The 18,613-nt window shown below is 38.5% G+C and overlaps 1 protein-coding gene across 4 annotated transcripts in view; it reads right to left on the bottom strand.

Annotated features, from left to right (window-relative positions):
• Positions 1–17: 17 nt before the first annotated feature.
• The window catches only part of tacc1 (transforming, acidic coiled-coil containing protein 1), a 30,639-nt gene continuing 12,043 nt past the window's right edge, over positions 18–18,613 (bottom strand). For 2 of the 4 annotated variants that reach the window (XM_057320901.1, XM_057320898.1), the window contains exons 3-16: positions 12,879–13,854; positions 11,213–11,248; positions 10,368–10,428; positions 9,485–9,641; positions 7,803–7,855; positions 7,173–7,304; positions 4,458–4,534; positions 4,305–4,348; positions 4,023–4,186; positions 3,838–3,944; positions 3,616–3,736; positions 1,701–3,499; positions 757–870; positions 18–470 (exon numbers count right to left, since the gene is read on the bottom strand). In XM_057320901.1, coding sequence (XP_057176884.1) covers positions 3,431–3,499; positions 3,616–3,736; positions 3,838–3,944; positions 4,023–4,186; positions 4,305–4,348; positions 4,458–4,534; positions 7,173–7,304; positions 7,803–7,855; positions 9,485–9,641; positions 10,368–10,428; positions 11,213–11,248; positions 12,879–13,854 — 1,997 coding nt within the window. In that variant the 3' untranslated portion in view covers positions 18–470; positions 757–870; positions 1,701–3,430. Of the gene's footprint in view, positions 471–756; positions 898–1,700; positions 3,500–3,615; positions 3,737–3,837; positions 3,945–4,022; positions 4,187–4,304; positions 4,349–4,457; positions 4,535–7,172; positions 7,305–7,802; positions 7,856–9,484; positions 9,642–10,367; positions 10,429–11,212; positions 11,249–12,878; positions 13,855–18,613 lie in introns of all 4 variants that reach the window. The other 2 variants (XM_057320899.1, XM_057320900.1) reach the window with 2 other exon arrangements.

Here is an 18,613-nt window from a genome sequence, read left to right on the forward strand (position 1 = left end):
ACAATTAACATCATGTGTCAGTTATTACAGTACTTTATTGATAAGTATGCAGATACATATGCGCATTACCCGAATAAAATATAATAGTCTATGCAATCTTATAATATGTTGATATTTTAATTTGAACATACATTAGTCATGCACACAGATAAATAGGCCATAGGCCATAGATAAAAGCTCATCTATGAGTTATGAGTTACAAGTTAAATCCATCACATGATGATTATTCATAATGTACATCACTATAGATGTGAGAGTGAATTACAGTGAACTGAGAGCTACTCTAACCAGCAGGACCCCCAGCAGCGGGACAGGGCTGGAGCTCAGGGCCATGGCAGCGTTATGGTCTCCGTGACTGTGTGAGCGATGGGGCCCGTTACAGTCATCACTGAAGCAGCATTCCAGCTCTCCACTGCTCATGTGCGACTTGTCACAGAAGGACTTGTAAGTGCATGACTTCAAAACTGTGTCTGTGGTGGAAAAAAAACGCACATGAGGGATACATCTCTTAGGGAAAGATGAAGTCAAATACATCCCTTCAACACTGCAGAAGGTAGAGGCTACATGTATTTGTGAAATGTGTTACAATTAAATTGCTTAATAGGTGATTATAACAATAAAATGTCATTGTTATTTATTACTAGTTGTTGTAGATAAATATTTAAATTCTACAATAATTTGGAACACAGGTTTAGACTGATGTCCTCCTCTTGTGGCCAACAAGCGAACTGCAGGTGTAAATGTGCGCGGACTCACGTGCGCCCGTGATTGTGGAGCAGGCATCTGCGTTCGCAGGACATACAGTAGAGCCCTGCCGGTGACACTCCTCCTGGTTATGAGCCACACAGGTGTAACACTTCAACCCCTCACCTTCACACACCGGACAAGACAACACATCTGATCTGAGATTAAAACGAAGAGCCCAACTCTTCCAAAATGTATATGGGTACTTTTTAATAGTCTTTTTAGTAACACAATATCGTGTATTTAACATAGCACGCCCTGCTGAGAAACACAATAGAAGCCATCAGAGCAATTCTAATGAATTTAAAGGTTAGAATGGGATATTGGTTTTAATACTGTTTAAATGGTCTCTGTAGGTGTCTGATAATGGTTTGGTTTCCATTGGTGGGACGTTATCTGGTGGATGGGCACCAGAACACCATTGACTCCTAATATTATATGGCCCAAAACACACTACTTAAAGACATTTTGTAATGGTTTAATGGTAAACAGCTAAATGGTTCATAATGGTATTTGTATAGAATCCACTTTTTGTCCAGCAGGTAGTTGTTAAATTTAATTGCGAAGTGTTAAAATTCACCAAAAAAATTGCATAGGATATACAGTAGCTATAGGACGCAACATATGTGTTTCAATCATAATAGCATTTATAAAATAGAATTATTATTATTATTAATAATTATTCTATTTTATAAATGCTATTATGATAAACATACAAATAATATGTTAGCTTTATTGCATAATATACATCATATATTATATTATTTTATTATATTTTGTTTTTATAAAAAATTTGCAAAATTTTTTCATACAGTATATCAACACTAACAAAATGATGAAATATACCAATAATTATACTACATACCAAAATAGACATATAGAAAAGTTATGTTAATTGTAATAAACGTATGTTAATTATAATAAAAGTATGGATCCTTTACTATATAGTTACTCACTGTGTAGCACAGCAGCAAACAGAATCAGCACAGCGAGGACAGTCTTCATGTTGGAGACTGTAGGAGAGAAGCCTCGGGACAATGTGGAGGTCTAATCTAAAACTCTTGAGCACCTCTCTATAATCCCACAGTGTGTGCACCCATCACCCAAGCATTACATCATTTTAACACATGCAACAGATCTGTGTAATAAACACAGATCCACATTAATCAACACATATCAACATTTGACTAATTATTATCTTTGTGCATCTTGATTCGAACATTTATTAATTCGAAATGTTGTTATAGTTGAGTTTTGTAAACTGTCTGTCTTCAACACAAGGAAAATCCCTATTAATACCAGTGTCGCCAGATTTCCCATTTAAAGGATTAGCTATGGAACACCCTGACAATATGCGAGATATTCCTTTAGTGAAACGGTAGATACATAAAGAAACATATTAAGCAAAACGTGTACTTTAATTAAAACTATAAAGTATAATGTAATAACACATCAAGCTAATCATTACTTTTATTTAGGGAATGCATTATTGCACAAAATATATTAGTCAATGGCATTTCTGTGCAACACTCTCTCTTCCACTTTACAAACAACACTAACACAATAAAAGAACAACCTTATCATCATAAAACTATACACAGGTCAAATTTCAGTGAGTAATGTCATGAACATCAAAAAGCTCCTTACACAATAGCGTGACAATTCACCATTTTAAATTTGAGGTTTGGCACACGGACAGCGGTTTCATTTGGGAGAAAAATATTGCATAAGAAAGCAGGAATTGTGGGTAAAAAATGTAAAGGACACACATCACTTTAGCATTAGGCACAGGAAGTTTGGCAAAAGATTGTCAACTCTCATCTTCATTTCGGTCCATTCTGGAAGTTTTTCAGCATCCAAAGATCCCTGACAGGTTCCCTGCAATCGACTATCAGCAAATTGAGTAATATGTAATATTTCATAAAAGGGAGTTTAAGTGCTCTTAGTTTTGACATTTGTGCTGTATTTTATTAAGGTGGCTTTTGATAGAATAATTGTGACCTCATGACTTGGGAAAAGGCAACCAAATGAATTCTTTATATCATATGATAATGGAACCCAAACAGACAGTGAAGAGAAAGCATGCTCGGCATAGAAGTTTTGAATATGCTAAAATGTCTTTCTCAAAACTGCATTATGATCTCTAAAAAAATGAAACAGTTATTCAGGTTACAGTACTATTTATAATCAAGGCAAGTAATGTAACAAAACGCTGTATCTATAATTAAAAGTTGCAAATAATATGATTTGCTCCCTCTGTAACAAGTAGCAGCACTGCGATCATGTAAACTATAAACAAGACCATTGACCCTCTTTCCCACAGTAAAAACTTCGCTTTCTTTACATGGACACCTGACAGCCCAATATTCAATATACACACATCTGCACAGAAATGACAGCAGTCATCAGAATCAGATATGTGGGTGGTTTGTCTCTCATGCCATTCAAATATTTTAAACCCCCGAAAGTGGACTATGGCAATATGGAAAAAGTCCGACATCAGTACTTTTGAATCCGTAAAAATACGTTTGGACCGTTTTATTTGATTCCTCAGCTCATATCTTGTTTTTTCTTCCAGTCGCTGAGCCAGACCCATGGAAAAATGACTCAAAAAATGAAGAAAGCAGTTCTTCCAGAGTGGGTTTGGGTCAGACAAGGCATATGGGGAAAATATAAGTACATCCTCTCAGTCTGTTGTGCCCAACTTAGCTATGAGCTCATCGCAAATCTTGGAGAGTTCTTCAATCTCCTGATTCTAAAAAAAAAGTAGATATTTTATAACTTTGTTTTTGCAAAAGTGAGCCATAATTGATTATTGTTATAAGCCGCTATTGTTGTGTCAGATGTTATCCAGCAGGTGTGAGATGTTACCTTCTGTTCGAGTGCCCGCTCCAGTGACTCCGCCTTCATCTGCTCTTTTCTCAGGCTGGCGTTCAGTGCCACGCTCTCCACAGTGGCCTTGGCCCGCACCTGAGTGATCTCTTCATTCGCTCTGGAGTTATAACAGAGAATATCACATCAAACTGTGAGAAATGTATTCTTATTTGATGTCATTCATTAAAAATGACAATAAATGTTATCTGATGATCTTACTTATCGAGTTTCTCCTCAGCGTGTATTTTGAGCGTCTGATAGCGCTGTTCCTCCTGCCTCACGCGTGTGAGGTATTCCTGAGCGCATTTCTTCAGCACTTCTTCATTCTGACAAAAGCAGGAACACAGAACATATGTAAACAATGAAGCACATTTGTTCAAGACAACTGGAAACAGACGTGTTACCTTCTTAAAGCCCTCAAGGACAGTCTTCATATTTTCGTAGCGTCTGAACAGGTCGGACAGCGAGCGCTCCACAGAGTTGAGGTCGGCCAGGGCTTGATCCCTCTCCAGGGTTAACTGCTGGACGCTCTTCTGATGTCCAATGTTCTTACGTTGCTCATCTTCCGCTTTTGAAAGACAAGAAAAGATTTAAGTTTTGAAGTATTTGAGAAATACGATACTAATGAACATGACATGTAGTTAACTTTCATTCAACAATTCTGCAAAACAAACATGGCTTCTTACCTATCATCTGAGCTACTGTCTTCTCATACTCGTCCACTATTTTCCTGTGGAGAGATCGGTTAGAATTGTTTATTTATTTCAAGGTCTGTACTCTGAGGGCATTAAATGAAACATGGTGCATTCTGGGACGGGTTACAGATAAGGATGAGATACCTCATTTCAATGACCTCAAGTTTGCTTTCCTCACATTTCCTTTTCCACTCATTGGCTTCGATTTCTTTGGTGATTATCTAGGGGTACAAAAACAAAACAATGCTTTTGTAAAATGTGTACATTTTCAAATAGTTCAGGGAAAACACGAAATTCTATTCTTTTTTATTTTCATTCAATTAAAAACGTACAATGTAACAGTTTACAATACGGTTGTCATGTTAGTTGGCTAACATGAACTAGCAATGAACAGTATAGTTGTTCAGCATTTATTAATCTTTGTTAATGTTAGTTAATGCCAATACAATTATTCATGTTAGTTCATTGTGCATTAACTCATCCATCAGCAAACAATTCTCAGCATCTCAGACCTCGGTACACACTACCCTCACTTCAAACATTGAACTCTCCTCTTTCACCCCACTGACTGACACTGAAGTCACCAGACTTCTCTCCAGCCACCCCACCACCTGACCCTTGACCCAATCCCCTCCCATCTCCTTCAGGCCATATCCAGCACACTCACACCTGCACTCACACACATCATCAACACCTCCCTGCTCACCGGCACTTTTCCATCCACATTCAAACAGGCCCAGGTCACACCCCTACTTAAGAAACCCCTCTACTACCGACAGTTACAGACCTGTCTCTCTCCTCCCATTTATTGCAAAAACACTTGAAAGGGCAGCTTTCAACCAGGTGTCTTCCTACCTATCCCAGAATAAACTACTGGATGACAATCAGTCTGGCTTCAAAACAAATCACTCCACTGAGACTGCACTGCTATCGGTCACAGAAGCACTGCGGCTAGCCAAGGCGGAATCTGCTAGACTTACATTTACATTACATTTACATTTATTCATTTGGCAGACGCTTTTATCCAAAGCGACTTACAAGTAGGAGAGCATATAAACATTTTGTCAACATGTTAAACAGTACCGTTAGTTTACAAGACCATGCTACTAGCAGGATTAATCTGCTAGACTAATCTGCAGCGTTCGACACCAGATACTGCTAGCAACCCTGTCATCTCTAGGAATCTCAGGCACTCCTCTCCGCTGGTTCAAATCCTACCTCTCTGGCAGATCCTTCAGGGTGTCATGGAGGGGCTCGCTGTCCACCGCTCACCACATGATCACTGGGGTCCCTCAGGGATCGGTGCCTGGACCGCTGCTTTTTTCCATCTACACGACATCCTTGGGACCCATCATACGGGCACACGGCTTCTCGTATCACTGTTATGCTGACGACACCCAGATTTACATCTCTTTTCACCCAGACGATACCACTGTAGCAGCTCGCATTACAGCCTGCCTAGAAGACATCTATGCCTGGATGAAAGAGCATCACCTCCAGCTGAACCCTGCCAAGACAGAACTACTCGTGTTTCCGGCACGCCCCACGGTGCAACACGATCCAACTTGGCAATACCACAATCACTCCTTCCAAAACAGTCAGGAACCTCGGAGTCATATTTGATGAACAGCTGTCCTTCAATGATCACACTGCAAAGACAACGCGGTCATGCCGATATGCCTTATTCAACATTAGAAAGGTTAGACCCTATCTCACTGAGCATGTGGCACAACTCCTTGTCCAGGCCCTGGTAATCTCAAGGTTGGACTACTGCAATGTTCTCCTTGCTGGTCTTCCTGCAAAGGCTATCAAACCACTCCAGCTGGTTCAGAACGCAGCATCATGCCTCGTCTTCCAACAGCCCAGAAGGGCTCATGTGACGGCCCTTTTCATCTCTCTCCACTGGCTACCGGTTGAAGCCCGTATCAGATTCAAGTCACTAATGCTTGCCTACAGGACTATCACTGGATCTGCACCGGCATACTTTCACACCCTCCTACACTCCTACATCCCATCAAGAACCCTGCGTTCAGCAAACGAGCGGCGTCTTGTATTGCCTTCTCATAAGGGCAGTAAATCGCTTTCCCGCTCATTCTCCTTCACAACTCCTTCCTGGTGGAACATTCTTCCTAACTCAGTCCGGTCAACCACATCTCACAACATTAAAAAAAACTACTTAAAACCCATCTCTTCTGTGAACGTACTACTTGACAGACAAAAGAAAAAAAAAACCTTTCTCTCAACAGGTAGTGGTCTGGCTTTTGTTGAAACTAGTAACTTTGTATTGGCACCTATTGTATTATTGCTCCTGTATGACATATCGCTTATTGCTCCCTGAACTCTCTGTAAGTCGCTTTGGATAAAAGCGTCTGCTAAATGACTAAATGTAAATGTAACTAATGTTAAAAGTTACAACATTTGATTTAAAAAATGTATTACAAATGATTGGAATACACTACAAGACTTTTAAAATATGAACAGATTTTTTTTAAACAAGACATCATACACTTGCAGACTTTTTGAAAGTTTCAGATAGAAACACACTAACTGATCAAATCTACACACTGGCACAGACTTTCTGCAACAAGTCCAGACTGAAAATCTGGGCAAAATCTGAGCAAAAGTCTTGTAGTGTATTTTAGCCTTAAATGCTGAAATTAACCCAAACTGAGATTAATAAATGCTGTAGAAGTTTTGTTTATTGTTCGTTTATGTTAGATAATGAATTAACTAATGCTAACAAATACAAATTTATAAACAACCCATGTTTGTGGTGTTGACACGTTGAATCAGACAGATCTCAGAACAGTGTATCTGGATCTGCTATAATGAGACACAGGTCATGTGTTTGTTTTATACCTCTTCTCTGATCAGTGTGAGCACTGCTGCCTTGTCCATCTCACTGAGAGGAAATGAATCCAGCCCTGGACTCTTCTTTACAACATCACTGTCTGAAGAACTTACAGGACGACTCTTACACAGCTCCTCACTCTGTAGAGCACACATGTATTCTATCGATATGAATCATAATTTAATATGCAATTTCATATTTAATCATATTAATTTAATATGCGGCCATTCCTTTTATAGTTGATTCATTGATTTATGGTTGATTCATTGATATAGTTGAACTTATCACATGCTAGCAACAAAGCCTACATATGCCAGAGTACATGAAATAATAATATCATCATCCTAATAGCAGAAACGTGATACATATATTTTTATTATATCGACAGATTTTGCTATAAGATACTTTGACCTATTTATTAGCTCATGTGATTGTCCTTGTCCTTGGGTAGATTATGGCGTATGGACATCACTAATCCTCCTAATGGGATATAATGATGAATGTCTTACAGACAAAGATATCACACCTCTGTTAGGTGTTGTTGATGGTAATACTATCTAAGCATCCTATATTTAATAGATATGATCAATATTATTTGTATTATTATTACTATTATACAGGTATCAATCATAACTTACCGGAGAGGAGAGGTCCTTCTCATCAAACTGGTCTGTTATACCAACCGGCAGATCTGATCAAAAAGAAAGACAGATGATTATTGACTTTATTAACTATCCCACATCTACAAGGTAACTCAGACTAAAAACAAATGATTTTCTTAAAAAAGTGTTTAATATTTTGAATGTGATATTGTAAGTGACGGTGATGTATTTAAAGCCTTAAACGGTAAAAATGACAGAATAGTTTTTTGGTACAAACAGCCTATAAAAAGTGATTATTTGCTATAATTCATGAGATAGCCAGTAGAGGGCAGCACAAGCAACTATAACAGGAATGAGATTTGTTTTAGGGTTAACTTCTTCTGAATCTGTTGTAGATTTAACAAATATGAGTAATTAAGGCCTTCTATATGCATGTAAGACAACATGACATGATCTAAAGGGCTAGTTCACCTGAAAATAAAAATTCTGTCATTATTTATTCACCCTGTCATTCAAAACCTGTATGACTCTTTCATCTGTGGAACACAAAAGAAGACATTTCGAGAAATTAGTGTTGTTTGGTTACCGACATTCTTCAAAATATCTTCTTTTGCGTCTGCTCAAGAAAGTCATATAGGTTTGAATATATAGGTCATGACATGTGGATGAATAAATGATACAAAATGAAGTTTTTGTTTTCATGAGACCTCTGTGTGTGTTCGGGGATTAGCGCCAATGAATCACGGATGGATTAAACCTTTCATTTCACGTTGTCTAAACATGATAACCGTGGGTAATGTGTGACAGAATCACCCATCTCTGCCACTAAAACCTGCGCTACACGTGATGGAGAATGAGGTCCTGCCAAACTGCTGCTCTCTGGTGGCTCTCATTTAAACCTAATGGGGGCAAGTTTGTTTACTGGGCAAATTAAAATGAGATTTGCAGCCGGTGTTCTCTGCCAACGGAACAGAGCGCTGTTATTTTCCTTGGTGAGCCTTTCTGTGATTCTTAATAGTTCAGTGTGTGCACAATGCCCAGAACTGTCCGTCCTAACAGAACAATGTTTGTTAAACCTCATTAGTGACAGATTGGCCAGGTCTCTAAAGATTATCGATTTATTATTCCAGAATAAACACTGCAGTAGTATAAGTAGAGCATTTGAGCTGTAACAAGAACACTACTAATAATAACCTGTAGTTTGTGAATGAAAATTATTCTTTCGAATTGAGTTGCAACTTTGCATTAAAGGTCCAATCTGTAATTTTTAGTTTCTATTGACAGAAATGCAATATAATATACATAACTATGTGTTCAGAGGTGTATGCAGACCTTACATAATGAAGCGTTATGTTTTTATTACCTTAGAACGAGCTATTTCTATCTACATACACCGCGGGTCCCCTTACATGGTATTCACCATGTTGTTTCTACAGTAGCCCTAAAATGACAAACTGCTCTAAAGAACGCGTTTCGTAAATACGTTTTCTCTTTCTGCAAAGAAGCAAAAATATGACGACATCTTAGTCTTGTGTCAGCCACCGTAGTGCTTCGAAAGGGAGGGTGGAGTGAGCCCCTAGATGGTGCTAAATTTCATACACTTGACCATTAAATATATTTTTATGTAATTTAAATTAACTTTAACAAACTTTACAAACCAGTTTGCTTTTATTTAATGGAGGAGCATCTGACTTCTAAAGTTGATGGAGATCTCTTACCCACTGACTTGCTACATTTGGTTGTTTTGATGCACTCTAAAAAGTCCTCCACATCGTCCTTCTGGCCCATGACAGTGGATGCTAACTTCTCCTCATCGGTGGCATGCTGAACACGGTGGGGCAGCTCAGCTGCAGGATCATCCTGTACGTCTTTCTCCTGCGAATCAGAACACAGATGTTAAGCCATTTACTCTAATAACTGTAATACACTCCAATGGTTCATCCCTAGAGATTTTCCACTTATGGCAGACACTGTTTACAAAAGATCAGGTCAATAAGTGGCAAAGCTGATCACGTTAAAAATACACAATTGTGAAATAAAAAATGGTGAGACTCCATCTAGAGTCTTAAACCCATTGGGACAAAAGCACATGAGCACGCAGTGACCTGGTTCAGTTTACATGCCACAAACACACACACATGAATAATGCACACAAGACAGCACATGAGACCTGGTTTAAAAAGGGCTGATGGCCTGGAGACACTTTAATGATGTATGTATGGGTAAGGCATACTGTGTGTGAAGAGGGTTTGATTATAGAGGGACCATAGGAGAGAGAGAGAGGATGTTTGCTGAGTCACTGCAGTAACCATAAAATATTTGACAATAAAGCAAACCTAGAGGATCTTTATGCAGTATATGAGACTTCAGACTCAGACTTGTACGCAAGTGAGACTTGAAAACATGGGATCTACACAACAAAATATTCTATAAAAAAATAACACTCGTTAAATAACAATGTTTGCTCAATTACTCGGGACATTCAAGATGAAATATATATAGTATATAAGATCAACATAAAGACTTGACAGTCACTTACACAAAAGTGCACATAAATACACACATGCTCACCAAGATTGTTGGTCAATATTAAAATCTTACCTGATGGCAGACATCCAGGACTTGTGTCTCGTTCTCATATGTCTTTACTTTACATGGGTTCCTGCAGAGAGTGTTATTGCAACATCAGTATACAAAACAAGAAACACTGAGGTTTTTTGTCTCCCTATTAGTGTTATAGAGCACCAAGAACATCGAACAGATAAAATAATTTATTGGAATTGAAATGTTTTGTTTACTCTCTCTTCTGACAATTTAGTAAATAGACGGTTGTGTGACCCAAACTTAGACCTCCGCAAAGAATCGATAACTGTTGAATAGTTTTAATATAATTCAATACAATTAATATACAATAAAATATAAATTCATATAAAATAAATATAAAATAAATTGAAGTTATATTATAACCAAACACAGACCAGAAGTTAACGGCGGGCCAGCATGTGTGTCCAATGAAACTCTATAAGCTTAATTTTTCTCAACTAAGAAAACAGCTACCTTGTTTTCTAGATGTAGGCTACAACACAAACTGATCACATGTATACTTGAATGCACTACAAGCATTAAACTGCATAATATAAATGTAAGACCATTCAAAAACAGAGCCTACATAACTCTTTTTGTTTCTTGTTTGGAAAACAGACCATCTGTATATTGATCCCTATTATCAAATCTGGGTTAAATCTGAAAGTCCTAACCAACAGCCCAAAGACTAAATCAATTCTCTCTGCTGGACAGTTAGAATATAATAAATAAATAAATACACCATGCTCCTGCCCTAGTTTGTTTTTACTATTTGTACAACAGCTCAGATGATAATTCAGATGCAACGTGACAGAATTAACAGTGCAGGAGTGCCGGAAAGGAGGGCAGGAGAGGATACTTACAATAAAACACAGAGAAACTGCACTTGCTCAGTGGTCCTGAGGACAGTATGACAGAGGTAGAAGGCAAGAGAGGAGCATGGTGGGGTTATAGTGCCACACACAAATAGGAGTTAAGTTTGGAGGGGGAATGGGATGGGATCATTTAACAGAAGCAAGATGTGGGAATTGATTAAACATAGACAGCAAAGTACAATTTACACGACAACAATTTATTAAAAAAACTATAGTAACTGGATAAATTGTAGCAAATACTGTAGTGCACTTTAATTAGGGTGACCACGTGCCATTTTTCCCGGACACATCCTGGCCAGGATTTCGGGTGTGTCCTCCAGAGGTTATTTCTCTTAAGACATATAATCATTGTAGTTTCATTCTTACCTTGAAAGGTAGCTTTTCTGAACCCCCCCCGAAATAATCAACCTCAATGGCATATTTGATGGACAAATGCGACCTCAGGAGGACGCACCCGAATTCCTGGCCAGGACGTGTCTGGGAAAAATTACCCTAACTTTAATATTTACTATGGTAAGACTCAAAAACACTAGGAAGGTTTACTATAGTAATACTAAAGTGCACTAGAACATTTTCATGTGGGAACTAATTCAAATGTGCGACAAATTTTATATACTGCAATGTTTATAAAGGGAAATGTTGGCTTGCTTTTAAATGTGAAACTAAAACGGCCAGTAGCTAGCAGCAATTTTATACCGAGTCAGTGAATCATTCGACCAATTCGTTATGATTGATTTATTCAAGAACGAAGCAAGTGTCTTGATGAATGACTCACTGAATCATTATCTCGTCAGAGTCGTTCAAAATACAGATTCATTTAGAATAGAAACACCGCAAATTGCAGATGTAAGTGTTCAAATGAACGTTAATGCGCATATGCAACATTACTTAGCCAACGGTTCTACGATACTACCGTTTAAAAAACAGAGCGGCATCACGGGTATTTTGAAGCTTTAGTATCGCGATAAGCTACCGCACCACCGATACACCATGCAACCCAGACTGAATACGCAATATGCATGACATCATTTTCACAGATTCACGTTTTTGTGGTTTTCAAATTTTTAAACATGTGCAATTTGAAACCCGTTTTTAAAAGTTGGCATTTTAAAAAGATTTTTGTTTTTCGTCAAAAAAGTTGGCATGTAAACAGGCCCCAAAAGTATAAAAGACTGAAGGTCTTTGCACATACAGTCCGAAATTTTCGTATGTTTTTTTCGTATTTGGCGCTCGTTTGTACGGTGTCTCTGAATTGTCAAAACGTCTCTCAAAATGTTTGCTACGGATGCGAAAAACGCATAAAATCGAACCCAGTCCGAATTTTATTTATGACGGCAGTGTGTAATGTGATTGACACAAAGTGAGGTCGTATTTATTTTTTATCGTGCAGAAATTTTGGACGCAAAGTTCGGACTCAATGTGCAATGGCCTTGTTGTTGAGCTGCGATGTTAAAAAATAAAGCTGCCATAATTAATAAAAATAATTAAAATAAAAAGGTACATATGACGTGTGTGTAGGCCAAAATCAAACCAGCGTTAGTGGGTTAAATTGAGTAATTATTGTTAAGGTAAGGTACAGATGCAACATAAAGCCACAGATACATGACAATACACATCAACACACATTTTGCCCGTCTGATCGACTGCCACTCACGTGATGATCCTGTCTTTGTTTTTCTTTATAGACTGTCCTACTTTCTTCCTCTGCTCCGGTGTGCCTTCTGGTTTGCATTTGTCTGCTTTCGTCTCAGTCGCAGGTTTAGTCGTGTCATTGCCCCCTAAATTCTTCGATGGCTTGAAAGGATCAACAGAGTCATCAAAGTTATCAGGGTCAAAATGATACGATTCCTCAGGGAGCGTGGGCGGATTGCTCATTTTATTGCCCCCTCCAAAAGGATCAAAGTTAGGATCATCCCACTTATCTGGATCAAAGTTGTAGGATTTTTTAGGAATAGGAATATCATCAACGTTCTGAGTGGCCGTGCTTTCAGATAGTGGCTGGTTTTGTTTTGATGATGTCTCTGAAGCTTTTGGTCGCTGCTTTTTCGGTGCAGTCAGCTTGCTGCTTGTCTTCTTTCCAAGCTTCTTGGGTGAGGGCTTCTTGGCTTCCCCATCATCAAGTCGTAACTCCATTTTAACCGGTTGTGCGGATATTTCGTCTGTAAACTCAGATTTGGGAATACTGCCGTTGGCAGGGGGGGAGTTCTGCAATTCAAAACCTCCAGAGGCGAATGGATTGACTGTGTCTGTGAACTGATTGGGATCGAAGTTATAACTTTCCTTTGGAAGTATCGGCGGCTCGTCGTCTACCTCATTGGGATCTACAGTATTAAGAGGGGCCTTCACCTTGAGTGAAGGAGGTCTCGCCTTGAGGGACTTAGTCTGTGGTTTGGAGGAAGCTTCTTTGATGTGACCATTGCAGATGGGCTCCGTGTCATCTGTCTGTCCTGTTTCTGACGGATCGGGCTGGTCTGCATCCATGACGGGAGGGGAAGTCTGGTTCTTCAATTTTAGTGTCGGGCTGGGGTCCACACTGGTTTGGAACGCAACCGGGGCATGTGCATCCTCAGGAAAGCTCTCGACCAGGGTCAGGTTCCGGGTGATGGAGGTCAACTGACTTAAATAATTTTCTGCCGAACGAAAAAGAAGATAGAAGTTAATAGTTGTTCTTAAACTGTGTCCACACCAGACTAACACGTTAGAAAAGATATCTATCCGTGTTTTTTAGAGGTTTTGTCAACACCAGCCGAGGCAATATGCGACAAGCTACAATTCATTCAACAGAAAATTTGTTACAAATTTGAATGATGAATGAAAGATGAATCTTGAACAGCTAGCACATCCACCATTACCTATCCTAGCTGTTAAGTGCAAGACATTTCAGTGCAATATCTTATACTCTTATACTTTATGTAAATACATATATTTTTTAAGGTTATAAAAATGTACCGTACACAATTGTAATATACAGTACTTACTAGGCACACTTGAAAATAACTAACTGCACCTTTGTATTTTTTATCCTTTAGTATCATATTTATCTTCAGAGGTGTATAAAGACCTTACATAATGAAGCGTTATGTTTTTATTACCTTAGAATGAGTTATTTCTATCTACTGTACATACATTGCGGGTTCCCTTGCATGGAATTCACCATGTTGTTTCTACAGTAGCCCTAAACGGACAAACTGCTCTACAGAACGTGTTTGGTAAATACGTTATCTCCTTCGGCAAAGAAACAAAAATTTGACGACATCTTAGTCCTGTGTCAGCCACTTTAGTGCTTCGAAAGGGGTGGAGTGAGCCGTTGGTTGCAATTCACAACCTCACCACTAGATGCCACTAAATTTCATACACTAGACCTTTAAATCACAAAAAAAGACTTTAGCTGGGTTTTCACGGATTGGGTCACATATACTAAAAGTTCATGTACTTTCAATGTGTTTACATTTTTCCTTTCACATGTTCCTAGAGCACATATGTTCTATTGTTTAAGCTACGGGGGATATTTGAAGGACAGACTTCCTTATGACAGGAAAGGCAGGAAATGCTCCACTCAGGGTGCACTTTAACAATAGTCGCATTTCTCCTGTCTGCAAGATGTATTAAAAACTCAACACCCCTATGTGACTATCAAGCACAATCGTGGGCTGGGAGATGCAGGATTTTAAATTCGGATGTACTGGAAAGACCCACAATTGCGAAAACTCCTAACACAACTATGTATAACCATCACGGATCTGCATGTGAAATAATGTAAACACTTCTAGCAGCCATTTTGAGATACTTCTTATTGACTTGCTGCTCAACCGCTGACAGTCATCGCCAGTTAAGATGCAACAGCCTGTTGCTAAGCGACAAGAGATAGCACATTTATAAATGAGTATGACTTCACACTGACCTCACATTGAGACATCTTAGAATAGGGTTGCTTGTTATCTGTTCAAAATATTCACGCTTCAAATATTTATCTAAGATTATGTCCAATGATCAGGAGAGACGATGAGAGGTTCTCAGAGTTAAGATCTATTTCTAAGTCTTAAGTAGTAGTGTGGTAAGAAACAACTAAATGTTCTGAAGATCTCGTTCATTACATGCAAAGCGACATTTAGGATCTATGATCAAGTTCTATTTTAAATACAAAAACTTCTGCTTTTTCAACCAGTGTTTTGAGGAACTAGACTTCAGCATTGTAATGCTAATATTCCACCCACAGACCTTCCACAGAGTCCCCTCTCATGTCCATGTCCAATCTCCTTTACCTCTTGCCAAAATCAAACTTTCTCTTTATGACTTTCTCCACACTTTCGTTGCTTCATCGTCCTTCACTCTTCACTGAGATGGCAGTCAGCCCTTTCCGTCAAGGACACCACAAACACTATGATCAGCACTAGTTTGAAAGATTCTTTGACCGTCCCTGTCATCACTTACAGAGGTCAAGACTCCTCCTCTTCACTCATGAACACGATAAGCTTCGTTCTGCAGTGGCTGAACTTTTGGAGAAAGATGGAATGCACCATCTCTCTTTTACTATCTATCCTTTTGCTGTCTGTCTTACATAATGTCAGACAATATAGCGCATAGAAGTCCATAAACATTGTAGCAGTAGTTAGTATCATCTGAGTTGATAACTGGAAGGTTGTAGGTTCAACTTGGGTCAACAAATAAGGCATTGCTGATTTTGCAGTTTACATCTTCTAGGCATTCTTTGAATATCTACATATCAGGTTTAGGCATTAAATAGTACATGTAAAAAACAGTTGCAGTTTGTAAAGCATGCCACAGCAATGACTGAAAATCTACTGCGATTGGTTATGCAACCAGCGCTAGCGGCCGTGACTTGAGCTTCCTCTTTGTGGTGTTAGTGTGATGGCTCGACAATGTTTATTTCATCGAAACAGAGCAGGCGTTGCTTTGGACAGCGTGAGCTCATCAATTCCAACACAAATGCTTAATCTCCACCCTGTGGGGAGACATTCCAGAGTGTTTTTGATTATGTAATATAAAAATAATGAAAAACATCCTTGGAACGACCATTATACCATCACAATATATTATGCACACAAGATCTGTAAAAATGAAAGCATGCATGAGCGAACTGGGTTTGTTTATGTATCATTACATTCAGTGTACGGCAGGATTTATAGTCACCGTGAAATCAAAACTGTTCATTTTTACGCAATATTGCAGTTTATGATAAATTATTCATCCGTGCAGGTTATTATTCTTTTTTTATTTATGTGCCCTCATAATCTTTCATCAAAAACTTCCCCTCCCCTCTCGACATCTCTTCTGCTGTGTCCCAATTCGCCTACTTATACTATGCCATAAAAGTATGTACTGTTTTTAATGGAAAAGTAGTATATGCATTTTAGCGTGCTGTGTAGCAAAACAGTATGCACGCTCTGGGACATACTAACGCAAAACAGAACAGGCCATTGTTGCCTAGACGACACTCTGATCGCTTACTGTCATGAACATCAAAATACATCTCTTCTTTGCATTTAAGTAATTATTCATGCATTACTTCTTATGTAATGTTTACTTTATGCTTACATTTTTCTCCTATTTCGTTGTGGGTAATATAAGCCATTTGAGTGTTCATGGACTTCGAATTTTCACCGGAAACAGTAGACCATCCGGTAGGGCTGCGCAATATATTGAAATGATCTAAATATCGCAAATATGTGTAAAAATATTTTGCAATAACTGAATTATTTTAAAAATTCAAAAAGTTACGTATAGACCACTTTGGATGATGTAAACAACACTGATCCAAAATTAGTCCAAAAGAGCTTCCTGTTTCAAATTTTTTTAACACTACACAATGGTTGAACAAAATGCCACTATCAGAATATTTTTTACTTTTTTTTTCAATATATTTTAAAGCCATTTAAATTGATTTAAATAAAAAAGAAATATTGTATCACATATCGAATATTGCATTATTCAACATGCTATCGCATATCGCATTTTTCTTTAATATTGCACAGCCCTAACATCCGGGTACTTTAAGAATGCTCATTTCAGCATACTACTATTTGGGACATACTAATTCTATTTCGAATACTAATTAAGACGGATAGTATGTGAATTGGGCGTATGTCTCGGCATGAGGGCGGGACGATACTGACTGTCCAATGGCCATGCTTTCAACAATTCAATCAATTCTAAAATACTGAGATCAGGTTCCACCCTACGCCTTTTCTCATCCTAGAAGCCGTTTACTTAGATGTGTCATGATTTGAGAGGAAGAAAACACTATCGCAAATTCAGTTTCATGCCAATGCATGGGGTGAATGGGACACATGAGGACTTCTAAAAAGTGTACCAGACGGCTGCCGTTGGTCCTGTGTGTTCAGCTGTGAGACAGCGCAAGGGTCATTGTGCTCTCAGCTGGAGACATACTTTTACTGTCTGTGTAAGCGATCCAAACCACGACACGTAGACCTTAAAAATTTAATTTATGCATTGCATAAAACAATCAAGTTATATTAAAAGGGTGAAGTGAGTTAGCATGCATGCTAGTTAGCACTTAAATGTGTTTTAGAAAGAAAGGGAAAAGGATTAATCACATGACGTTCTCCGCTGCAGGCCTTTGACCTTGTCTATTGATAAGCGTGCTCAGAGAAGAGCAGATGCTTTTGTTCCACACCAAACCTCTGAATTCCAAGCTGTGTGCTGTTCCCACACTGGGTCAGGGGCCTCTCCTTAGCCAAACCTCTAGTTTCCAACCTCAAAACTGCCTCCATGCCATTAAACACATGTAATACTGCCTCACCCTTTGGGGAAAAAAACGTATTAAATCTCTTTAATGCAGAACCTCTTTCTAACTGGAGAAACAATCAGTACTTCACCTAGAGACTGCAACCAGAAAAAATAATATCAACCCATGTGTTGTGTATAAGCTTGATGCTAGCGAGTAGTCAGATTGTAGAGCGTTTATGAGGTTTTAATGGGTGGATACATTCTTAAAAGGCAGAGGAAGCAGCTGTTTTGAGTTAAAGTGATAGGCTGCACTCCCCTGATTTTTGTGTATGATAGCAGAGAGGAAAATATAAAGAACTTAAAGTGTTTTGCAAAAAACACTTAAGAAACAGGTAGATATTGTTTATCACTGCTCATCTATGTGAGGTACAAAATATATGATGTAACTCAGGTTTCTATTCTATTTTCTGTGACACAAACTATTCAAATTCCAAACAAAGTGATTCACTGAAATGAATCACAATTTCCCAACACTACTGCTGCAATAATCAACAAACAAAATGAAAAAAAGATTAAAAAGATCAGACATAAACCACGCATACATATATCAACGCATCCTTTAGAGAGATACTCTCCTCTTGTTGCTATGGCAACCTTGTATCTTATGTGAGGAAGAGAGGC

Source organism: Triplophysa rosa, linkage group LG22, assembly GCF_024868665.1.
Source record: "Triplophysa rosa linkage group LG22, Trosa_1v2, whole genome shotgun sequence".
Taxonomy (NCBI): Eukaryota; Metazoa; Chordata; class Actinopteri; order Cypriniformes; family Nemacheilidae; genus Triplophysa; species Triplophysa rosa.